The 23390-nt window shown below is 46.5% G+C and overlaps 1 protein-coding gene across 1 annotated transcript in view; it reads right to left on the bottom strand.

The window, feature by feature from the left end:
- Nucleotides 1-23390, bottom strand: part of Tbcd (tubulin folding cofactor D) — a 104213-nt gene that overhangs the window by 34032 nt on the left and 46791 nt on the right. The window contains exons 5-7 of the mRNA XM_005350959.2: nucleotides 21979-22036; nucleotides 13537-13566; nucleotides 9341-9426 (exon numbers count right to left, since the gene is read on the bottom strand). Of these exons, the coding sequence (XP_005351016.1) occupies nucleotides 9341-9426; nucleotides 13537-13566; nucleotides 21979-22036 (174 nt within the window). The remainder of the gene's footprint in view (nucleotides 1-9340; nucleotides 9427-13536; nucleotides 13567-21978; nucleotides 22037-23390) is intronic.

Here is a 23390-nt window from a genome sequence, read left to right as displayed (position 1 = left end):
TTAGATTCCTCTCTCCACACAGCCATATCACTCCTGTCTCCACCTCCCCAGTGCTGGGATTAGCTGCACGTGATCCCAAATTCTGGGATCACCTTTGTGTGAGCTCTGTTTCTCTTTTAGACAGATTCCAATCTCGTGTAGCCCAGGGTGGCCCTGAACTCAGAGATCCATCTGCCTCTGTCTCCTGAGTGCTGGGATTAAAGGTGTGTGGCACCACTGCCTGACTTCTATGGCTAACTAGTGGCTTAACTCTGCACTCTGATCTTTAGGCAAGCTTTATTCGCTAGATCACAAACAAAATATCACTACAAGAACCTTCATGTACTACTCTTAAGAATGCAAACTAAAACAATTACACTCAAAAATAGTTTGGCCATCCCAGCACTTGGGAGGCAGAGGCAGGCGGATCTCTGTGAGTTCGAGACCAGCCTGGTCTACAAGAGATAGTTCCAGGACAGGCTCCAAAACCACAGAGAAACCCTGTCTCAAAAAAGAAAAAAAAAATTGTTTGGCCATTCCTTCAAAAGTAAAATGTACCTACCAGATGACCCTGTGTTACTCAAGGCAGCACAGCATCCATCCAGAAACCATGCCCACAGCTCAGCAGCATACCCAGGGCTGTGACTGGGAGCAGCTCTCTGCTCATGCAGCTGATGGAGAGGCAGACTGCTTATTCATCCATGCCACAGGAATGGGTTTTTTGTTTGAAGCCTGCGTTTTACTACATACCCCCTGGCTGACATGGAATTTGCTATGCAGCCTAAACTAGTCTCAAAATCACAAAGACCAGCCTGCTTCCCAAACACCGAAATTGAAGGCATGCATCATCAAACCTGGCTTTTTGTTGTTGTTTTAAAGATTTTTTTTCCATTTGATTTGGCTTTCTGAACTTTTCAGAATTACACACGAGTACTGTATTTACATCATTTTCATTCCACCCTCTCCCCGCAACGCCTTCTGTCCACCCTCTGACTCCTTTACAATTTCATGACCTCTTCAACTATTAGTGAGTGGGTATGAATAAACACAACCTTCCAAGTACTGCTGGTCTCATTTAGTGTGTGCTCCTTTAATAATGCTTGAGGCTGACCACTTGGGGCTGGATAACCTACCAGGGTGCTTGTCTCTGGAAGAGAGTGATTCTTCCTCTGTCAGCAGCCAATAATTGCCTACAGCTCCTCTAGATGAGCCTTGTGAGGTTTCCCCACCTACACTGGACTATGATCTGGGGGGGTTCATAGTGCAGGTCTTGTTTATTGTTTCCTGGGTACAGTGCCCTGTCATATACAGAAGATATGATCAAGGAAGATGCTCTGGTCCTCGGGCTCTTACAATCCTTCCACCTCCTCTTCCATGTTTCCTGAGCCTTAGCTGTATGAGCTGTGTTGTGGACAAACCTACTGAGGATGGGTACCAGTGATCAGTTGTTCTCTGCATTTTTACCAATTGTGGATTTCTATGATAGATTCTCTGCTGAAAAAAGCTTTTTGATTTTGGATGAGAGCTGTATTTATCTGTGGATATACGGACAGATATTTTGAAAGCAGTTGGCAATTACACTGGTTCAGAAAAGGTAACAGTTGTAGGCTCTCCTTTAGGGGGACCTCACCAGCCAGGGCAGCTTGGCGAGGTTTACAGTACCTGATGTGGATACAGTTCCTCCCCCCTTTGAGGAGGCCTTAAGTTCAATTAAATTATTGTTCAAGTGCCACTGTGTGCCCTGGGTATTTTCTGCTGTGCTGATCACTGTGGTTCATAGACTTTTCAGCTGCATAGAACCATTAATTGCTTTTCTGCCTGGGCAGCCTGCACAGCACCTTCAGATACCATGAAAGCTAGTCCTCAGGATTATTCCAGGTTAGTTCCAGCTCAATTCCTCCAAGTCCCTTTCCGAAGTGTGCTGCTAAGGGCAGCAGCAAAAACCTATTAACTCTGGGAGTCTCTTGTAACTTTCCTGACCAGTAACTCAAAAGGAGGCTTCCCATGCCTGACACTGGGGGTTTTGTTACATACTGTGGTCAGGATGAGAAATGTCCCCATGGTCTCAGGCACCTGAGCATCTGGTTCCCAGGCGGCAGCGCTGCTTTGGAAGGCTTAGGTTAGACCAGCCTTGCTGGAGGAAGTATGTCACTAGGGGTGGGTTCCAAGAGTAAAAGGCCTCACCCACCTGCAGTTCACTCTGTTTTTTATATATGGTTGAGGTGTGAACTCCAGCCACCATACCTGCTGCTTGCTGCCATGATGGAATCTTAGCTCTCTGGAACCTTAAGCCCAAATTATCGTGTTCTTTGATAAGTTGTCTTGGGCACGGTGTTGTATCACGGCAACAGACAAGTAACTGATACAGTCGATGGCTCTTGGGGGAAGCAGTACCACCAAGTGTTATCACGTCATTATTGCATACATGTATGTACGCAACACACTTCTCTATTGTTCATAAATGTTTAAGTAAACATAAAATGCTTCCCTGTGGATTTTCCCATCATCCTTAGTGTCAATGGGTGCTCGTGTTGCCTTTAAAGTCCTTGGATTCTTTGATGATGTTCATGACTGTTCTTTTAAATTCTGTATTCTTGGTTTCATTTTGGTAATTCTCACTTCTATAGAACTGGTGGATCGTGGTGGGTGGTGGGTGAACTGGAGCAACAGAGGTGACTTCAATTCAGAAATAAACAAATGGAACATACTGGATCTGTTTGGGGTAGTGTGCAAGTTGATTTACCGGTCTATGCCTAGGGAATGTGAGGCTGCCATGGATGGCCCAGAGTCCTAAGCAGTCACCAAGGCAGGCCAGCATACAGGCTGTACGACTAAGTCTAAGCCTTGGGGTGGGGATAGCACAGGCCAGCAGAGTTTCAGGAACTCTCCAGACTAAGCCAGCACACAGGATATGCAACCCAGACTACGTCTGTGGGTAGGGAAGGTGTAGGTGGGCCGGGGTCCAAGGAACTCACCAGACTGGATCAGAGCACAGGGTGTCTGACCCAGACTAGGCCTTGAGGGTATGTATAGTTTGGGTAGGCTAAGGGTCAGACAGATCCAACAGATCCTGGTGCATAGGATCTGTTTTTGTTATTTTCAGTCATTTAATGTGTTACAATCTGTGTTAGTATAAACTACACGTGTGTGGGTCCCTGAGGAGGCCAGAGAAGTGTGCTGGATCTCCAGTAGTTTGAGTTACAGGCAGCTGTGAGCCTTCTGACTTAAGTATTGGGAACTAAACTCAGATCTTCTGCAAGAATAGCAACATTCTTAACCAGAGTCCTCGCTCTTGAATTTCTTGACACAACACATAAAATGAACAAACTGCAAAACAATCATCCTAAAGGAAAGAAATTAAACAAAGGTGAAAAGTAATCTATAACAGAAAAATAACTTGGTGATGGTGCTCACAACCATTACCCATCTGGCAGTTTAAGTATCCTCCTCTGTCAGCAACAGCAAGCTTCATACTCTGTATGCCTGTAACATGTGTTAACTACACATCAGTAAGGCTATGAAAAGTGTACAGAAAAATAGGCACAGTTGTCAGTTTACACTAAAAAATATAAAGGAAACAAAACCCAAATTTAAAAAAAAAAAAAGGCCTACATTTGCCTAGGAACATCACTAAAAAAGAGAAATAAAAATCCAGTAAGTGCATGGAAATATGTCCAACACAGGTCATAAGCAAAGATGAAACACTCTGAACGGTAAGATGTTCAAAGACGGGCTGCTACCGATCTCAGGAAGGTATGGAGAGACCAATGTGAGTGTGGTTTACACATTCACAGTCCTGTACAGGGTAAAATCGCTACAAATTCTCACGCCCTTGTGTACCAGAATTAAATACACATTCACATAAAGATTTCTAAGTGTTTACAAAGCCTTATTCGTCAGAATAACAAATTGAAAAATGCTAACCACTGACCAGCAGACACCCAGCAGGCAGGCTACATGCACCACAGCAGCATGGACGCCACACCACAACACACAATACAGAGGAATCGCAGCGTTCAGTGGAAGAACTCAGACAAGGGAAAGCTCACTCCAAGCAATACGAGAAAACACAAAGCACCTGCACTCAGAGCGAGGCAGAACAGATCGCAGAGAGAGTGGAAAGCCTCTGCACAACGGTGAAAGTATAGTTCCCTGGGAGGGTACACTGTCAGCACCTGCTAAACTGTACAATAATGAGAGACACACTGTGGGGTGCAAGGGAAATGGAAAAAAGTTACAAGGCTGAGGGTACAGCTCAAGGTGTGAGAGCTCCCCTCGCAAGCTTGAGGGTACAGGTTTCCTCCCAGAACCACTGGAAAACAACTCTTAGAAACAAGGCAGGGCTTAAAAACAATCCACAGGTGGGATGGATCTAATTTAGAAAAAAAAAAAAACTAGAACCGTGTAAGAAAAAGTATTAAAACAAAAAAAGCTCTAAGAAAAATATCTTTCAGGAAAAAAAAAAGTCAAAGCAAACAAACAAAGAAAACACACACACACACACAAAGTATCTTCTGCTGGTATCACAGCAGACTTCCTTGAAATAATCAAATTCTTCCACTCAATAAGGACATCCATCCATAAGAAAAATCACCAGGAGCATCAAGGGTAGTGCATACTCAACCTCCAGAAGCTAAGTTCAACGCAGGAAATGAAAAAGAATTTAATGCATCTGCCAAATGACTACCGAGGGCTTACCACGGTCAGGAGCTGAAGGACCCACTGTGGACAGGGCAGCCCTGAAGACAAGGGTCACATGACCTAGGAAATTTAAAACAAAATCCTTCAGGCCCACAAATCTACTTTTTTTTTTTTTGTCTACCTAGGGCTTGCACACAGTATTAAACAAGCACTCTGGTGAGAGCATGCTGGGACCACAACTTCACTTTTGATATTTTCATGTATAACGCACAAGTAAAAAGTTGTTATCAACCACGCAGCATTTATGAAGACTGACTGGCCCCAAGGATCTGCTGAGATCACAGTGTCCAGACACAGATTGCTGTGCTTCCACTCTCAGGAAACATATACTAGCTAAACAGTGGACCAAAGAAGCCCCTCACCTAGCCAGCCAACCTGCCCATATGCAACATAAGCAGACTCTCAGTAAACTGTTAACAGGAACTCCTGCATGGGACCAGGAGATGGAAAGAAGAAATAAGTGGCTTTACCTAGGAGATAGGAATGGGGCCACATCATCAAGGACCTTGGCTGCAAGGTTCTACGGCTTGTCCCTTGCAGACACAGAAGCCAGGTTCACACCCAGTCAGCAACGCTAAAGCCTGCAGCAGGGTCAAGGAAGGGCAGGATTCCAGAAAAGCGGACAAATAATTTGTGCCTCACAGAAAAAAGGGAGCAGAGAGAGGAGACCAGACCACCAGAGGCCACTCCTATCTCTGCCACCAACTAGCTGTGACCTTATGGAAGACAAGCCTGAACCTTGGCCCAAGGCAGCAATGAAGCCATAGGTAGCATGCCAGGGTACTGGGAGGGGGGAGACAGACACAAAGGTACAGGAAGGGAAAGGAGCGAGGGAGCATAATCTAAGGAAGATGTCAGATGCCAGGGTGGCGGGACAAAGCATTAAATGGGGGTCAGGAAGCCAGGGACAGGAGGAGGACCAGAAGGGGACACATGTTTGAAGCTGATGAGGGATGCATAAATTAAGCCACCCAGCATTATGAGGACAAGAAACGGAACAGAGATGATGGTTTAGGCTGGTGGAGGCACTCCATCTTGAGGTCGCCTTGCTTTGAGTGACTTAGAGGACACAGTATATGAGATTCCTGGAAAACAAACTACTAGATAATAAAAAAGGTGACAATTTTTCAAATGGTGCTCAAGGCTGGAGATGTTGAGAAACTGACAAATGGACTAAGAAAATGGCCTGGCAGAAAAACACCGCGTCCAGTGGCCATGGGGTTAAATCACATAGACCAAAGTTCTTCACCCAGTTAACGGACAGACTTTGGTATGTCCACAGGGACAGTGACAACCCAGCCACATTCCTATGAGGCTTTGTGTTCCATTCCCATGAAGTCCAGGGGTGAGAAATGAGAAACCTGAGGACAGAGCAGGCAAGGCAAACCCTGGTGGACTTCTGGCCACTTCCTAGAGGTAGACACGTCCTCCCTGAGGACCATGAAAAGATTCTGTTTTCCAACTACTCACTTGCCCATGACCCACACGTTACACAAATGCATATTTAAAACTACATTACAACTGTATGTTATGAAACATGGTACTTTTTTTTAAAGGTTCTGACACAAAAGCCTGCAGGACACTGAAAGAATATATCAGTCCAGTTAAAAAATAATACAAACTGTTGTATGACGTTTTCTTCTTTGGGTTTTTTGAGGGGTCCGCCACCCAGCTCCCAAATAAATCACATACCTGGAGGCTTATACTTAGTTATGAAAGCGCAGCCTTAGCATGGCTTGTTACTTGCCAGTTTTTTAAAAATTATCTGGACTACCTTTGGCCTCTGAGCTTTTATCTTTCTCTATTTCTATACCTTTCTCTCCTTGTTACTCAAGACTTGCTGTGTAGCTGGTGGCTGGCCTCTGATGTCCTCCTCTCATTGTCTGGCTCCTCCTTCTCTTTGTCTTTGTTTCTCCTTCTGTTTATCCTCTCTGCCTGTCAGCCCCGCCTATCCTTGCTCCTGCCTCGCTATTGGCTGTTCATCTCTTTATTAAGACCATCAGGTGTTTTAGACAGGCCCAGTAACACAGCTTCACAGAGTTAAACAAATGCAGCGTAAACAGAAGTCACACACCTGAAAATAATATTCCCCAACAACAAACGATACCTCCAAACATTCTAGTGATATTTCATTTGTATTTTAACAAATAAAACTTGCCTAAAGATCAGAGAATAAAACTGCCACACTGGTCAGCCTAAAAGACCAGACAGTGGTGACACACACCTTTAACCCCAGCAGCCACACTAATTTGCCACGGAAACTGGGCAGTAGTGGTGCACGCCTTTAATCCCAGCACTACAGAGGAATATAATATGGGAAGAGAGACTCTCAGTCTCATTCTGAGGATTCCTAGATTCACCATTTCGGACTTAAGTAGAGGTAAGAGCCAGTGGCTGGCTGTTTTGCTTTCCTGACCTTCAGGCTGAACCCCGATATCTGTCTCTGGGTTTTTATTAATCATGCTACAGAACATCTGAGAAAGAATATGAAGAATCCTCAAATTCCCACCAGGCACAGAGCGGAGGGCCACGGGCCTCACTATGTCCTTCACCATGTGAATGCTACAGATTTGCTCACACCACGATACATCAAGACATGTGCTAAACACGCACAGTCTACCATGCGTCTTCAACACGCAAAGGTGAGCACCAGCTCTGGGGTCTCACCTAATATCTTCCCAAGGGACCTTCCTCCACTTTTGATTCTGGTCCACAGAGCAGAACACCCAGCTCAGAGGAAGCTCCTCTATAACAGCCTGGATCCTGTCCCAATTGAGGACTGTCCCAGGCCCCCAAATTCAACACAGACAGAGCAGAGGGCCCAGCCTTTCCCAGTACCCATCAAGCACGTAGTCCCTTCCTTAAATCCTCATCGTCTAGTACCCCAATACCACTTGCTTCGTGGACCAACTTCCAGATGACTTTCCATTCACCACACAGTGCTGAACAAGCATATTGCATTTGGGGGTTGTCTTAGTTTGGGTTTCTCCTGCAGTGACAAACACCAGGCCCAAAGCAACGTGGGGAGGAAAGGGTTTACTTGGCTTACACTGCCACAACACTGTTCATCGTCCAAGGAGTCAGGACAGGATCCCAAACAGGGCAGGAATCTGGAGGCAGGCGCTAATGCAGAGGCCATGGAGGAGTGCCGCTTACTGGCTTGCCCCCATGGCTTGTTCAGACTGCTTTCTCATAGGACCCAGGACCACCAGCCCAGGCATGTCACTACCCATAATTGGTTTGAGCCCTCTCCAATCAATCACTAATTAAGAAAATGCTCTACAGGATTGCCTGCAGCCAGATCTGTATGGAGACATTAATTGTGGTTCCCTCCTCTTGGATGACTTTAGCTTTTAATTGACAATAAAATTATCCAGCACAGGACCTCGGAGCACACTATGTCCCTGCTTGACCCCACACCTGGCTCTCAGCCATGGTCTTCTACAAGCCCGGCACCTGCTATTATCCCTGTAAACCCTACCCTCCAGGATGTAGTCTGGGAGATGAGACCCTGGTCAGAGGCCCTGTGCAAGGAGGCAGTGAAGCCTGCTAATGGGCGGTCCTCAGAAGACAGCAGCTGGTCTGCTGCTCAGACCAGAGCATCACATGGGCCCAAGGTGCTGGAGAAGAAGCGTGCTGGGGCTAGGTCACGCTCTTTGTATTTTTACAGAACGGAAGTAATAATATGGTTAAGTTTTAAACTGATGTGGAAGGAAACCTTAGCAACAAGTAGAATTTTTCTAAGTCCAACTTAACTACCATCTATTTTACCTAGGAAACTCCAGAAAAGGGGTCACAGAACTTCACATACAAAATCGAAGCGCTAATACTCAGCAAACAAAGAACACATGGACACGAGACATGAAGCCCTGGGCCAAGGGGCAACGGCATGCAGCTGTGGGCATGCATGGTTACATGCTTCCTGGGGAAGGGGTTGGCCACTTTTTGATTTTAGTTATTTAGTTGTTTGTTTGTTTGTTTAAAGTCTGTCAAGGCTGGTTATGGAGACGTGTAAATTCTGCACGGTCTGCACAGCAGGGCTGTTAGGAAATCTACCCCCAGGGCATAAAATAATCAGGAACTTAAAAAAAATGTACTTGGCATGTCTCTCCTAACTCACATCAACTAAACTACTTCATAAAAAATCCCCTTTTCACGTTAGCATTACAGTGCAAAACTAGTCCCTAGTACTTAAGTTATGCAAGTAAAAATAATTTGATGTGATTTCTGAAAACAGCAGGTAAGGGTGTTAAATATTTATTCCTTGACCTGATTTCTTAATCTATCTTACTGATCAGATAATCAGATAATTTCAACTTGGACACACTTTTTTATTGAAAGAGAAAAAATGCACAGTCATTTCGAATCCAAAATGTCATTTTGAGAGACCAATACATTTGTTACACCTGGTGGGAAGGACACGTGTAACTGTGTTTGTGGCTACTCCCCGTACGGTACCAACCCCGGACAGTGACGTGTGAACACACACGTGTGTACCACGGAGTTTAAAACTGGTCTGAAAACACTTCAATTTGTCCTTCCTACAACGTAAGTTATATTCACACCAAGGAGACCACAGTATAATGAACCAGGGAACAGCAGAAGCTGATGTTTGACACCCAAGCCTTATTACAGTTGTGTTACACACGTTAAAACTTACCTTATCACAAGGAAACAGTTAGATATGTTTCCAACTGCAAAATAGTCTGCTGTCGTCAAAATATCAATTCCATGAGGGAAAGTACCCTGAAAAAAGTAAAAGTGAAGAAAATAGAGAAGTTGAGAAATGGGACCTGAAATCACTGGTCACACACTCACAACAGAGCGGCTCAAGCTGAGCCACACGGCTCATGGGTGCCCAGATGGTTGTCAGTGTTCATCCTGCCTGCCTGGCCAGACACTGCAGGTAGTACAACTCATTCTTCAAACCCACTGTTTCAACTTCAAGTGCTATAAAAGTCCTTCCTTTAAAAATACAGTGGGGGCCGGGCGGTGGTGGCGCACACCTTTAATCCCAGCACTCGGGAGGCAGAAGCAGGCGGATCTTCTGTGAGTTCGAGGTCGGCCTGGTCTACAAGAACTAGTTCCAGGACAGGCTCCAAAGCTACAGAGAAGAAACCCTGCCTCTAAAAACCAATAAATAAATACAAACAGACAAATAAACAAACAAGTACTGGGTCCCAACTCTTGGAGCTTGGTCCCCCTTTCTGGTCACAAAGACAACAGCATAGCCCTCAATTCCACAGCTGTTGGAGCAGAAAGGCCAATGAAAGACAAGCAAGCCCCTGCCTGTCTCTGAGACGTGGACCTGGGCCCACAACTTACTAGTTGCCATAAGGACGGATGAGGCTGATAAAAACAGCCACTTGCAGGGCTAATGGCCAACCTACAAGAGATTCAAGGAAAGCAGCCATCAGTCCCCCAAACTCCAAAACAAGAGGCAGGCCCCTCCATTCTCTCCTACCAAGAATATGCCTAGTGGAACTCCAGCCCAAAAAGCATCACATTATTGGTATTCCCTTAATATTATCCCTCGTGGTTAAAAGAATCTAGAAACTAAATAAAAAACTTTATTTAAAAATGTAAATATAGAAATTTGTAGCCAAATGTAGAAAGCCTTACAGCTTTGGGCCCAAAGGTGAGTCTGTTCCAAATGCAGGAGATTCCCAATCTATGCACAACACCGGCATAAGCAAAAGCCAAGAAAAGTGGCAGGTACCCACCACCAGCACATCCCTGCATCTCACACAGCCAGGTCACAACAGTCTCAGACGTGCATCTACCAGCATATGTGTGTGTGACCAGATCCAAAGAAACTGACACAAAATAAAGACATTGACAATCTGAGTCTGAATTTCTACATGGAATTCAGGCTATTTATTACCATGGAGACAGTATCAAAAACAAAAGTTTAGTCTTTGAGCTATATATATAAATGCCAGTTAGTCTGAGGACATGGTAGGATGCACCGCCCATCTGGAATCCAGAAGAGCTGAAAACCCAGGCCTAAGTAAAACACCTGAGGTCTGTCAGCCTCCTGCTCCCTGGCCTCTGTCCTTAGGGCTACCCCAAGCACAGAATGAAAGGGCTGGAAAACACAGCCAGCAGAGGAAGCAACTCCTTCCTCCATGCAGCCCACCTTCAGGTTCAGCCTCAATGCCTTCACCCTTTCCGCAAGCTAATCCTGGAGCCTTGATCACTAATACCTCACTTCACAAGCACTACCCAGCAAACAGCCCCCCTGAGAACTAGAAAGGCTGCCCCAGCCTCTGCCTGTGAGGAGAGAGATGAGCTGAGGTGTCCTGGTTCTGCAGAGTACACACTGTGTGCTCTTATTGCTTGATGATACGAGAGATGTAAATGTCTTTTTATCAGAGGTAAAAGAAGACAGAGGAAATTCCATGTTTAAAAAAATTGGTAAAGACATCATCTGGCTAGAATTTCTCCAGATTAGCATTTTGTTTGTTTGTTTGTTTGTTTGTTTGTTTTTTCGAGACAGGGTTTCTCTGTGGTTTTGGAGCCTGTCCTGGAACTAGCTCTTGTAGACCAGGCTGGTCTCGAACTCACAGAGATCCTCCTGCCTCTGCCTCCCGAGTGCTGGGATTAAAGGCGTGCGCCACCACCGCCCGGCTAGATTAGCATATTCTTAAAGTCAAGATTTCATTCTCCCTAGCAAAATGCTAGTCCAACTTGAGTTAGCCAATCAAGTAAGGTAAGGCCAAGCTCTAAGAACTCAGTCTGTGAGACACAGAGCCCCTTGCCTTGGGGTTAAAAATCAGAGCAGAACCCCCACTGGGTGTGCATGCTTGCTGGATTGTGAGTGGCTTTGCAGTAGGTGGTGGTGGTGTGTGCCTTTAACCCCAGCACTCTGGAGGCTGAGACAGGTGGATCTCTGTGAGTTTGAAGCCAGCCTGGAGCATGGTCTATACAGAGTTAGTTCCAGGATGGCCAATGCTACACAGAGAAACCCTGTCTCAAAAAAAAACAAAACAGAAAAATAAAGGTGGCTTTTGCACCTTTCTGCAGAAGTAAAACTTTCTGCTTTAACAGAATGCTTTGAATTAGGTAATTATTATCAAGGAGACCCCAGCGTCATACATAACAACGAGAGAGAAGCCCACAGCCCAGGCAAAGGTACCACTGCAGAATGATTCACAAAAAGACAACAGCTCATGACTGAGCAGGCAAGTAGAGCCCAGGTTTGACTGTGACCAAGATGAAGGAGAGGCAGCAGTACCCATATCACCCAAAAACAAAACAAGCAATAAGCTAAGGCTTGCCAATCATGTGGCTGTCCTCTCCTCCCCAGAAAGGGGCCTCAGCACCCTGCACCCCAGATGTCTCACTTGAACACACAGAAGTATGGCATCTGGGAAAACCACCTGCTCAGAGCTGTGACTCAGGAACACTCCAAGCAGTCACACAGCTACTCAGCTAGACACAGCAGATGCCCAAGGGATAACCCTAACATGCAAATATCCCCCCAGGATACTGGAAGGGAACGGAGCATACATACAACACAGACACACACACACGCACACAGACACACACCCACACACGCGTGTGCACACACACCCACACACGCGTGCGCACACACACACAACACACGCGCGCACGCACACACACACCCCTACTTATTGGAGAGCCCACTCAGCTAGCCACTTGGGGGTCTTGGCCAGGATGGAGGCAGGCAAGATCTAATCAACTCTGATGTCAAGACCTACATCTCCAGCAATCCAGCCCAAGAGGAGGAGTCACACACACCCCCACCCAGGTTACTGGGCAGGTCTGTTACTTCCTGAATTACTCCCAGCATCCTCTACTACAAACATACGGCGGCTGACAATATTCTTACCTCACGTCCCAAGCCATGTATAGGTTCTCTGACCCGGAGCACATCCATCCTGGTCTACACGTCTCTAACCCCATCATCCTTCACACACAGCCTACTCTGCACACCACGGCAGGGCTTGGCCATCCTTTGACCTTCCTCCCTTGTAACATTAAGAAGCACCCCAGCCACTTCTGTCATGAAACCCTAGAGCAATCATTCTTAGCGGTTTCCTCAGGGACTCTCTTCCCTGCTCAGACTCATCTCGGTAGCTGCCACTTTCCCCAGCCCCTAACCCAGTAGGATCTCAACCTTCTTAACATTGTAACCCTTTCATACATGCCGTGGTGACCCCCAACCATAAAATTATTTTTGTTGCTATTGTAATTAATCGTAATGTAAATAGCGTGTTTTCTAATGGTCTTAGGTAAGCCCTGTGAAAGGGTTATTCCTCAGCTTCCAAGGGGTCATGACCCATAGGTTAAGAACCATTGCACTAGCCCCTCTCCAGCCTCCTGCGAGACTGACCACACGCTTCAGTGTGCCAGAATCTTACTCGTGAATGAATCTAAACCCTACTTTCAAGGCCTGTGATGAGTGTCAAGAGTTACAGGCACAGCTACGACACTCGTGAGTATCAAGGCTTTTGGGAGGTGAGGCCAGAACTTACTACAAAGGACCCAGCCTCCAAGCAAAACACTAGGGACGGGTCAAGGCCTACAGGATCCAAGGACTCACTCACCAGGATAAGATGCTTGGTGCCTGGCACAGGTACAGCCCACAGCAACATGTGAAGCAAGATCCTAACCTGCATAAAACATTCATACAGAGCCTCCCGGAGCTCCCTGGTCACATGACGGTGGGTCTGGGATCAGAACTGCCATGTTTATTAGCTTGCTCTGAGGTGAGGCACATTCATTACCCACACCCAATAGTATAAGAAGATATGAAACCAAAGTTGTCAAAATTCCCACCTCTAAGCCTACAGGAAGTTTTAGAAATAAAGATTTATAAAGTGGCCATACCTGTCTCCCCACGTTCTCCTGGAAGGCAGCCTAAGGAGCAAAAAGAACAAACAGAGCAGGTGAGTGAGGTTTGCTTCTGCTCAACATCAGAAGATAAATTCAAAACAAACACAGCTCAGTGTAAATGACCCATGGCTTTACTTTTTAAATAAAAGTCCTCTTTGTTAGCGGACCAAGGCCCTGAGGGTGGTTTGTCACTGTTTTTGTGTCCTGGTCCTCTTTAAAACCACAGTTGAATTACATTTACAAAATCAAATATAATAAGAGATTGGCCTTTCCCTGGAAATACACTTTCACACTAACACCCCAACGAAGGTCCCAGAACACAACCCTGAGAACAAACTCCACGATCACCACTCCCCACCATCCCCAACACCTCAGGGCTGCCTCCTAGAGGGAACACACCTGACTCCAACCAGCTCTGAACTACTGGAGTCCTACATGCCAGGCACAGAATCGGGGATGAAAATGCTCCATGTGAACTTGAACAAAATTAGGTACCTCCAGGTAAACCTTGTTCAGGTGACTCCTCTTTCTTTGGAGACAACTTTTCCTGTCTCGCACATTGTCCTACCTAGGACTGTCTGAACAAAGTGACAATGAAACCGCATGCGACTTCCCCGAAGCATCCACAGCTGAGTTCCAACCAGGATTAGAGACCCTAGGGAGCTGGAGCAAAGCCGCACACAACCATGCGACATGCACCATCCTGGCAAGCAGAGGTGAGAACAGATACGGGGGGAGGGCAGTGGTGGCAGAAGACATTGCAGCATGGGTAGGGGGTTGAGAGCAAGCAGAGATGTACAGAAAGAGAACTGAGTCATGGGACCCCAGAATCTATGCATCAACCCCACTGGACTGGAAAACACCAGGACAGAAATGTGGAACAACTCCAGGACAGGGCCTCTTGGCAGGGAGACACTTGGTGACTGGCCCTCGGGTGGCTCTCACACGCTTCTAAAACGGGAAAGGAGCTGCTTTTCGCTGCTGGCCTTTCTGTAATTTTTGCAAACTGCCCCCCTTGAAGAGTTACTCTATATGTGTGTGTGTGTGTGTGTGTGTGTGTGTGTGTGTGTGTGTGTGTGTATGCGTATCACACACATGCCGAGTGCCCAGGGAGGTCAGATGCTGGACCCCCCAGAACATTGTTAGGGGCAGTTGTGAGCTGCTGTGTAGGTGCTGAGAATCAAAGCGGGGTTCTCTGGCAGAGCAGCTTCGGCTCCAGCTCCTTACAGTCGATTCTTTTTCCTTTATTGGGGGGGAGGGGATTGTTGCTTTTTCTTTTTGTTTTTGTTTTCTTGAGACAGGGTTTCTCTGTGTAGTCCTGCCTGTCCTGGAACTTGCTCGGTAGACCAGGCGGGCCTCGAACTCAAAAAGTCCACCTGCCTCTGCCTCCCGAGTGCTGGGATTAAAGGGGTGCACCACCACTACCCAGCTGTCAATTCTTAAAGAAAGAAAGAAACACAGGAAAAGGTTAATGTAAAGAGATGCAGTGTCACCTTAATTATAAGCAGTGAAGAGAGAAGCAGCCATGTTTAAAAGGATCATGCAGGGACCTCTGTGGTGATGACTACCGTGTGCCTTAACTGTAGGGGGTTCACATATGGATGAGATGCACAGGACACAGAACACCAAGAGTTCTGACTGAAACTACTGAGTTGGTAGACATAACCTATGATGTTACCCAGTAGACACCTGGGGAAAAGGGTTAGCAGACTTTACTGTATTCTCACAACTCTACATGAACCTCAAGAATATCAAAATAAAAGGCAAAAAATAATACAAGAAACAATTGGAATGAAACATTAAATAAAATACTGGGTGAAAGTGTCTCTCTCTCCTCTCGCCTCCCCCTTTCCAATCCCCCCTCTCTCTCCCTCTCCCCTTTCCTCTCCACTCCTCATCCCAAATTTCCCACGAGGGCCACACCCACTGCCTGTCCTCAGGAGAGGAACAGGCCTCTTCGCAAAGTCAGCAGCACATCTAGCCTGCTGGACACTATCTAGCATGCAAAACCTGGAGTAGTTAGCAATGTGTAACTGATCCTTTCCACCAAGCAATGCCAGGACTCTACTGTCTAGCCCCTGCATGCTGACCACCAGAGAGAGCCGGCAACAGGAAGCTCTCATGAGGATCCAAACCAAAGGTCCTGTTGCCTTAGAAGGACTGTGGCCACCAGACAAGGGACCCAGGAAGAGGAGAGGGGTCATCAACAACAGCTGCAAGGTAAGGCCACAGAACTGGCAATGTCTGGCCACTTCGCTTCTCACACCTCCTGGATCCTGGCCAGGTAAACAGACATCTCACACACCCAGAAAGAGAAACCCTAGAAAGGCGTCGGCCAAGAGGCTGAAGCAGCACCCAGAGCAGCGGCTGCCTGAAGAAGCAGCTTCCTGGAAAGAAGTTCTTAGTGCACTCAGAACCTTTATGTCTTCAAATGGGCCTCAAGTGTAGGCATCCTTCATTTCCCTGTGTTTAAATCCCACATCACTAGATAAACAGTGCTGGACTCAAAAGGAACACAAGGAACTTCTTGTTAGTTTAATAGGGTTTTAGCTTCAAGAAAAAACAAACGGATTTACAGAGTTTTATTTCACCTTGTCAATCGCCCTCATCAACTCAGATCACAAAACCCAACATGGACAAGTTCAACAGAAACACCTGGGCGAAAGTCCCAGGCCCTGACCGGGGCCCAGTACCTCCATGTCCTAAGCGCAGTACAGATGCTTCGTCTTTCTTAAAGCCAAAAGCGGGGAGGGGAGCTAACAGAAATGGACAGGAAAGACACTTCCTCACGCCAAAAAGAGTCACCACAACAGGGCCCCGTAGCCTGAGAACACTAAATACAGTCGGGGGAGCCAGCTTGCTCAAGCCTGAGCTCAGTCAGTTCAGGTGGGATGTTGCTGGCGTGACAGAAACGCATTGGACAGGAACACAAGAACTTGTAGTAAACTGATACAAGATTATCAACTCAGGTGGAGGGGAAAACACGCAGAAGGTGTAGCTTTAGTGCTATCCAGTTTGGCCCAAAAATGCTTGCTCGGGTACATACCTGTAAGTGAGCGAATGGTATCAGCCAGATTTCAGACAATGACACAACCAGTAACTACCATACAGGCATACGCGCCAACAGCGGAAGCAGAAGATGATGTCATCAACAGTTTCTACACAGATCTACAGAACAAGATCAGCAGGGTGCGTAAGAACGACACTAATGATTATGGGTGACTTCAGTGCAAGAGTGGAATCCGGAAAGAACGGACTATAGGGTTGTGGGAACACATGGATTCGGACAAAGGAACCAGCGGGGAATGACTGCCTGACCTCTGCTATGTAACTGATTTGTACAAATCCAACCCAAAATTCAAGCAGGCCAAACCATCAAGATGCGGGACGTAGGAATCCCCTGACAAACGCACATACAGCCAAGCCGACCACATTCTGGTCAGCAGGAAACTCTTATCTGGCATCTAAAACAGCTGACTTGGGGTCAGATCACCAACTTCTATGGCCAACATTCAACTGAAACCTAAGAGAGGCATGCCAGGCAAGATGACCTGGACGATCGAACATAAACAATGGACCCAGCTGTGTGGAGAGAGCTAAGAGATTCACTGAAAACAAGATAAGGGAAATCATTAAACAACTGTTTACAAACATAGAAAGTGAATGGAAGAAAATCAAAAGAGCTTTACAGGAGGCTTCGAGGAGATGCTCGGTTAGGCAAAAAGGGCAACACCAGTAGAATGGCTCACTACAGAGATGGTCAACCTGGCGAGAGAAGGAAACTAAAGAGCACCCCGCAGGCAGCAAACACAACTACCCGTGCGGGAGGTCAAAGAGGCAGACTCCACAATAACACATCTTGTCTGTGAAGCTATCAGACGGATAACTGCCAGATATGCTCCTCAGTTTGGGTGATTAAAGATGGGCAAGGTCATTTATTAATAGAACCAGGGGAAGTAAAGCAAAGATGGAGACAATACTTTGACACCCTGTACCATGACCCTAATGCTGTCAACGCAGATTACAACGAGAAACACTTCAGCAGACACTCAAACATCAGAGACGATGAGAAAATATTAAATATTGACAGGAGAAAGACAGAGGAAGTTATCAAGAGAGCGAAACACAGGTCCAGGAGTGGATGACATCACGGTGGAGGAGCTGGAGGCAACTACAGTAGGCTCAGGGGCCAAGGCACTTCTCAGACTCTTCAGAGAGACATGGGAACACGAAGTGATTCCCACGGAATAGAAGCACTCAGCCATAATTCCCATACACAAGAAGGACAAGCTGGACTGCTCAAATTACAGGGGTATTAGTTTGTTGTGCCATAGCAGCAAGACCTTCCCCATTATCCTGCGAAGGATCAAGGGCAGAACAGAGGAAGTCCTAGCAGAGGCCTAGTGAGCATTCAGAGCTAACAGGAGCACAATTGATCAGATCTTCACTTTGAGGCAACTGGCAGAAAAATACCAAGAATTTGGAAAAGCCATGTCTGTTATATTGACTTCAGGAAGACATTTGATAGCATTTGGAAGAAAGGACTTTGGAAAACAATGAGCTTCTACAGGTACACAGAGAAAACCATAAGGATACTAGAAAATGCCTATAAAGATACCTTTGCATCAGTCAAAGTCTGTGGAGAACTAAGTGGTCAGTTTAAGACAATCATAGGAGTGTTACAGGGATGCACCCTATCCCAACACCCTTTAATATATTCCTGGGATTAATAACAGCATGAGCCCTGGAGGATGAGGAGATAGGTGCGCAGATAGGTGGTGTGTGAATCAATAGCTTGTGTTTCACCAACGATACAGCACTACTTGCTGAAAGTCCAAACAAGCTGCAGGCCATGGGAAATAGAGTGCTGGAAGTCAGTGAAAGCCTTGTATGAAAGTAAACATCGAGAAGACTGAGATACAACACTTGGGAAGGGCGCACAAGGATTTTAACGCTGTAATAAAGAATCAGAACCTCAAGCTAATAGTCAACTTTGCCTATCTGGGAGGAAACCTCAGTTCAATGGAAGGAACTATTTTAGACAGCAAGAGGCGGAGGTGGATAGGGATAGCAAGGGCTGCATTGCAGGCACTAGGAAAAGTATGGTCCGCAAGAGACATAACAACAACAAAATTACAAGTATATGAGATGCTTGTCTTGAGTTGCCTTCTTTACAACTCTGAAACCCAGAAAATGAAACACTTGTCAGAACAGCGGCTTCATGTGTTTGAGATAGCATGCCTCAGGAGGATCCTAGGCGTCACATGAAGAGACAGATTGTGTAATGGTGGGTGACATTCAGAAACATCTCCATCTGCAGAAGGAAGTAAACTACAGGATATGGCAATGGCGCTTGAGATACTTTGGCCGTGTTATGAGAATGAATGATGACAGATACCTGAAGACAGCACTGCTTGGAGGAGTGCACAGGATAAGGCAAAGAGGAAGACTCAAAGAATGCTGGGTAGTCAGCATAAAGGAAGACTGGAACCTTGGGTATCGCAATAACAAAGGCATGTAGGACTGCCCAGGGTAGGAACAACTGGAGAGCCGCCATCAACGGGCTGGCCATGCATGCGTAAGCATTGCCGGGACATAATGATGAATGAAGGTCTCACTTCATCCCAGGTCACATAAAGCCACAGGGCTTTGATTTTATTACTGTTTCCCATAAATATGTCCTAGGTTACAGAAAATAAAAAAGAAAACACAAAAATACATTAGTTCAGATTTAATATAGACTTTGCCTAACAATTAACTATGAGTTCAAGGCCACTAAGACCTCCCAAGAAAGCACTGAGTCTGCTAACTGCAGACAAAGTGGAGTCCCTCTGGGCTGGTGACAGTTTTAAAGGACTCTGGGCAGGCTGCTTGCATTCCGGCTGCTTCTTGGTGCAGGTATAGGCAGAGAGCCAACAGCAGTCATGAAAGACCACAGTCGGGCATCCTGAGACAGCAAGACCTCAAAGATCACCTGACCAGAACACCAGAAGCATGACCCCTTGGCTGAGATCCCATGACCAGTACTGAACAGCAAGGCCTTCTAAGCCCTCCATAGTAGGTCTTCACATATGCGTACCCAATATGCTGGATCCCATGCCAAACACACGGCTGAGGCAGCAATGGATATATAGAACTAGGTTCAGGGCCTGCGTGCATTCCTACTGCAGTGCAGCCAGAGGTCAGGTAACAGACAGAAACTCCATCACTTGGGACAGGCAACTGAAGACAGGGACCACTGTGACAGAGAAGATGAATTCAGTTGAAGCCTTTGATAACACCAGGTTACTTCACTTAATTGATGTGGGATACCTTTCTGTATATGGGTTGCTTTTATTGGATAATGAATAAAGCTGTTTCGGCCAATGGCTTAGCAGAGTAGAGTCAGGCGGGAAATCCAAACAGAGCTATATAGAGAAAGAGTAGGTGGAGTCAAGGAAACGCCATGTAGCTGCCCAAGGAGAAGGACACGCTGGAACCTTAGGAACTTTTCCAGTAGGCCACAGCCTCTTGGCGATACACAGATTGATATAAATGGGTTAAGATGTAAGAGCTAGGAATAAGCTAGAGTTGGCCAAACAGTGTTGTAATTAATATAGTTTCTATGTGATTATTCAGGTCTGGGCGGCTGGGAATGAAAGAACGGTCTCCGTTTACACTTAACAACACAGAAGACTTGACCTGAGAAACAAGGAAGGTGGGCAACTCTGTAATCAGTAAAAACAAAAGCAAACAGTGGAAATTTTTTTTTTAAAAAAAATGCCTAGATAGGTTCTTCAAATACTACCAAATAATTAATGTAGAAAAACATCCATCTCTTAAAAACTATGGTAAAAATAAAAGAGAAATACTTCTGCACCCTCAATGTGTTAGTTCATCTTCAGTCAAACTGCAGACAAAAATACCTGAACAAAAGATTAATAACCCTATGAACAGATTCAGAAATTCTTTTTCTGAGAACACTAACACATAAAGAAAGGCCTACACAAGAGTGGAAATTACACTAGAAAGGAAAGGTTATTTCAAAGTCTGAAAAGGAACCACACAGTATACCACATAAAAAGACACAAGCCAAAGACCACTTGATTACATCAAAGTCGAATACCTATTCATGATTTTAAAACATGAATAAAATGAAAGAAGCTACAGGAAAGAACTTCTCAGCCTGCTAAACAGGAAGCCCCTGCTGACATGCAGAGCTGGGTAAGTCTCCCTTTTCCTCAGTTCCATGACTTCAGAGGTCTCCTCTCCGTCCTACTCTAAGGCCCGGCTCCTATCCACTGCCTACTCAATCACAGGCCTCCCATGGTATGGAGATCTCATTGGTACTAACAAATCCCACCCACATCTGCAACACTGCCTCCCACAGTTTGGAGACCTTATTGGTACTAACCGACCCCACCTGTGCACCAGCACCCTCCCTTTCCCTTAGTCTCAGAGCAGCTGCAGTCAAATGCTACTCAGTCTGTCTCTATGAGAATGCAGAGCCTCAGAGCTCAAAACATGGGAACTCCCAAATCCACACATCTCACAACAAACAGCAAGTTTCACCCACAGGTTTCACCTATGTTTCTGAACACCCCAAATGTGTTCAACTGCTGGCCCATCTATGAAAGGAAGGCTCGGGTTCAGACTGCTAAGACACCACAGCGCTCCTGACAGAGCCTGTATCAGCTGTGGCCTCCCACAGCACTCACGGACCTGGCCTCAGTAACTGACCACAGCGGCCAGCTATGTGTGGAGTCAGCTAGAACTGCAACATCCCCACGCGGGCAACATTTCAGTCTCTTCCCCTTGTAATTCATGAGACTTTGGTCTCATCAATGGCCCTAGTCAACACCCCTATTGACACACAGTCTACCCAAACCCACCCCAAAAAGCTGATCTCACGGGACCTGGGTAACTGAGCTCAAAACACAAGGCCCACGGTCAGCTATGAGGCCAAATCCCAACCAGGGAGATCCATTCTGATGTGGCCAGGAAAGCAGAGCTAAACGCAGCTTAGTAACAGCTCTTCCTGAAGCACAAACCTGCAGTGCCCTGCTCTGTCATTCCTGGACCAGTCCTGCCAGGCCATTTAGGGTAGAGTCACAGGATAAATTTCTCCTCCCCTGCAGAGCCGGAGCTACCCTGAACTTGGTCTGGGTACCGAACAGAAACCTGTTCACCCGTACTTGTTCAAGATATTTCACCACAGCTGGCTGTGGCTCTCTTGGCAGCACTAGATGGAGGCCTTGAGCCCTGACTTCCCCGTGAATTCCACAGTAAAAGCCCTACAAATGTTACCGTGGTGACTGCTTTACTGGGCTCTTTCTTCTGATCTCCTTTGCCCAGGGGAATGGGTTTTCCAGGGGGACAGAGGCCCACCTGCAGGACATTAGCCACAGTTACACCCCAGCTCCAGGAAGGGAATGCTCTGGGGACAACGGAACTTACAGAGGCAGCTCTTCTGCAGTTCACGTTTCGGTCAAAGATGGCGGCAATGACCAGCGCACTGTAAAAACAAGGAAAATGGTTAATTAAAATGAAATATCCAAGGGCTGGGAAAACAACTCTAGTCTTGCTTGTCTTGCATGAGATCCCTCATAAAATGTTGGTGAGGTAGTGCATGCTAATAATCCCAGCCAGTCTAGCCTAACGGCTGAACACCAGGCCCACAGGAGACTGTCTTAAAGGAGTGGACAGAACTCCTGTTGATGACACCAAGCTTGTTTTCTGCCCCTCCACATGCATAGGAAGGGGCACAGACCATGTGACATCCTCCCACTGTTCACTTGCTGTGAGAGAGCCTCTCGGACAGCGGGAAGCTCAAGGTTCCTAGAGTGACCTCGAAGATAGCAAGAGTTATAGCTCCAGCCCTAACAAATGTCCTGAGCCTCTAGTGCCTTGGAGAAAAATGTCTTTGCCCTCCGGGGATCACATGTGCTCGACAAAATGCAAAGACAAATGGTGCCAGAGGATGAGACTTGACAGCAGACAAACGGTCACAAGTGCGTGGCTGACACACCAACAGCAAGCCAGAGCCCCATGCGCCCGGCAGGCAGCCTGCCCCTGGGAAGCACCCAAACTTATGGTTTCCACAGTGCTCACAGGCCTCAACCCAGTGTGAGGCACAATGGAGCGAGAGCACTGTCTGTATCATTAGATGACATCAACAGGATGGAGACCAAGACTGGATCTTCTGGTGATCCTCATGCAAGAAGACTGGATCTTCTGGTGATCCTCATGCAAGAAGACTGGATCTTCTGGTGATCCTCATGCAAGAAGACTGGATCTTCTGGTGATCCTCATGCAAGAAGGCCACCACGACATACAGCCTCCTGACCTCAGACCCAGGCCACAAGTCAAAAATAAGCCTTTTCTTTACAAAGTAGTGTCCTTCAAGTATTTGATATAGCAATGAGTGACCTGCCAACAGGCAGTCAGTCGATTATAGCAGTCACCACGGAAACACTACATGGAAGGCAGCTGTTAAGTCTCAACCTTTTCTAGAGCCAGAAGCAATACCACCACACCAAACCAATTTTCCCCAGCTCTCGTGACACCCAACAGGTTTTAACTGAGTCTTTTTCTTATATAACAAACTTTATTACTGTCAGAATCTAGAGAGTCCTTGCTCCTCCACATCTCATGTCTCTCACCTCTCCTGCAGTCATCAGTTACTGCATGGGTCCCAACCTCAAGGGGAACCCTTCTCAGGGAAGCATTTCCCCATCTAGGATTTTTCTCCTTGGTCCCTCCATCCCTTGAAGCCCCAGGGATATTCTCAGGAAACAGCAAGGTGCGAGACCTTTGGATCAAGGACCAGCCAAGTATGTCTTTCTCGACCTCATTCTCAACTTTCCCAA

Source organism: Microtus ochrogaster, chromosome 7 (assembly GCF_000317375.1).
Source record: "Microtus ochrogaster isolate Prairie Vole_2 chromosome 7, MicOch1.0, whole genome shotgun sequence".
Taxonomy (NCBI): Eukaryota; Metazoa; Chordata; class Mammalia; order Rodentia; family Cricetidae; genus Microtus; species Microtus ochrogaster.
The sequence above is the reverse complement of the archived record's forward strand: the minus strand, read 5'-3'. Positions and strand labels throughout refer to the sequence as shown.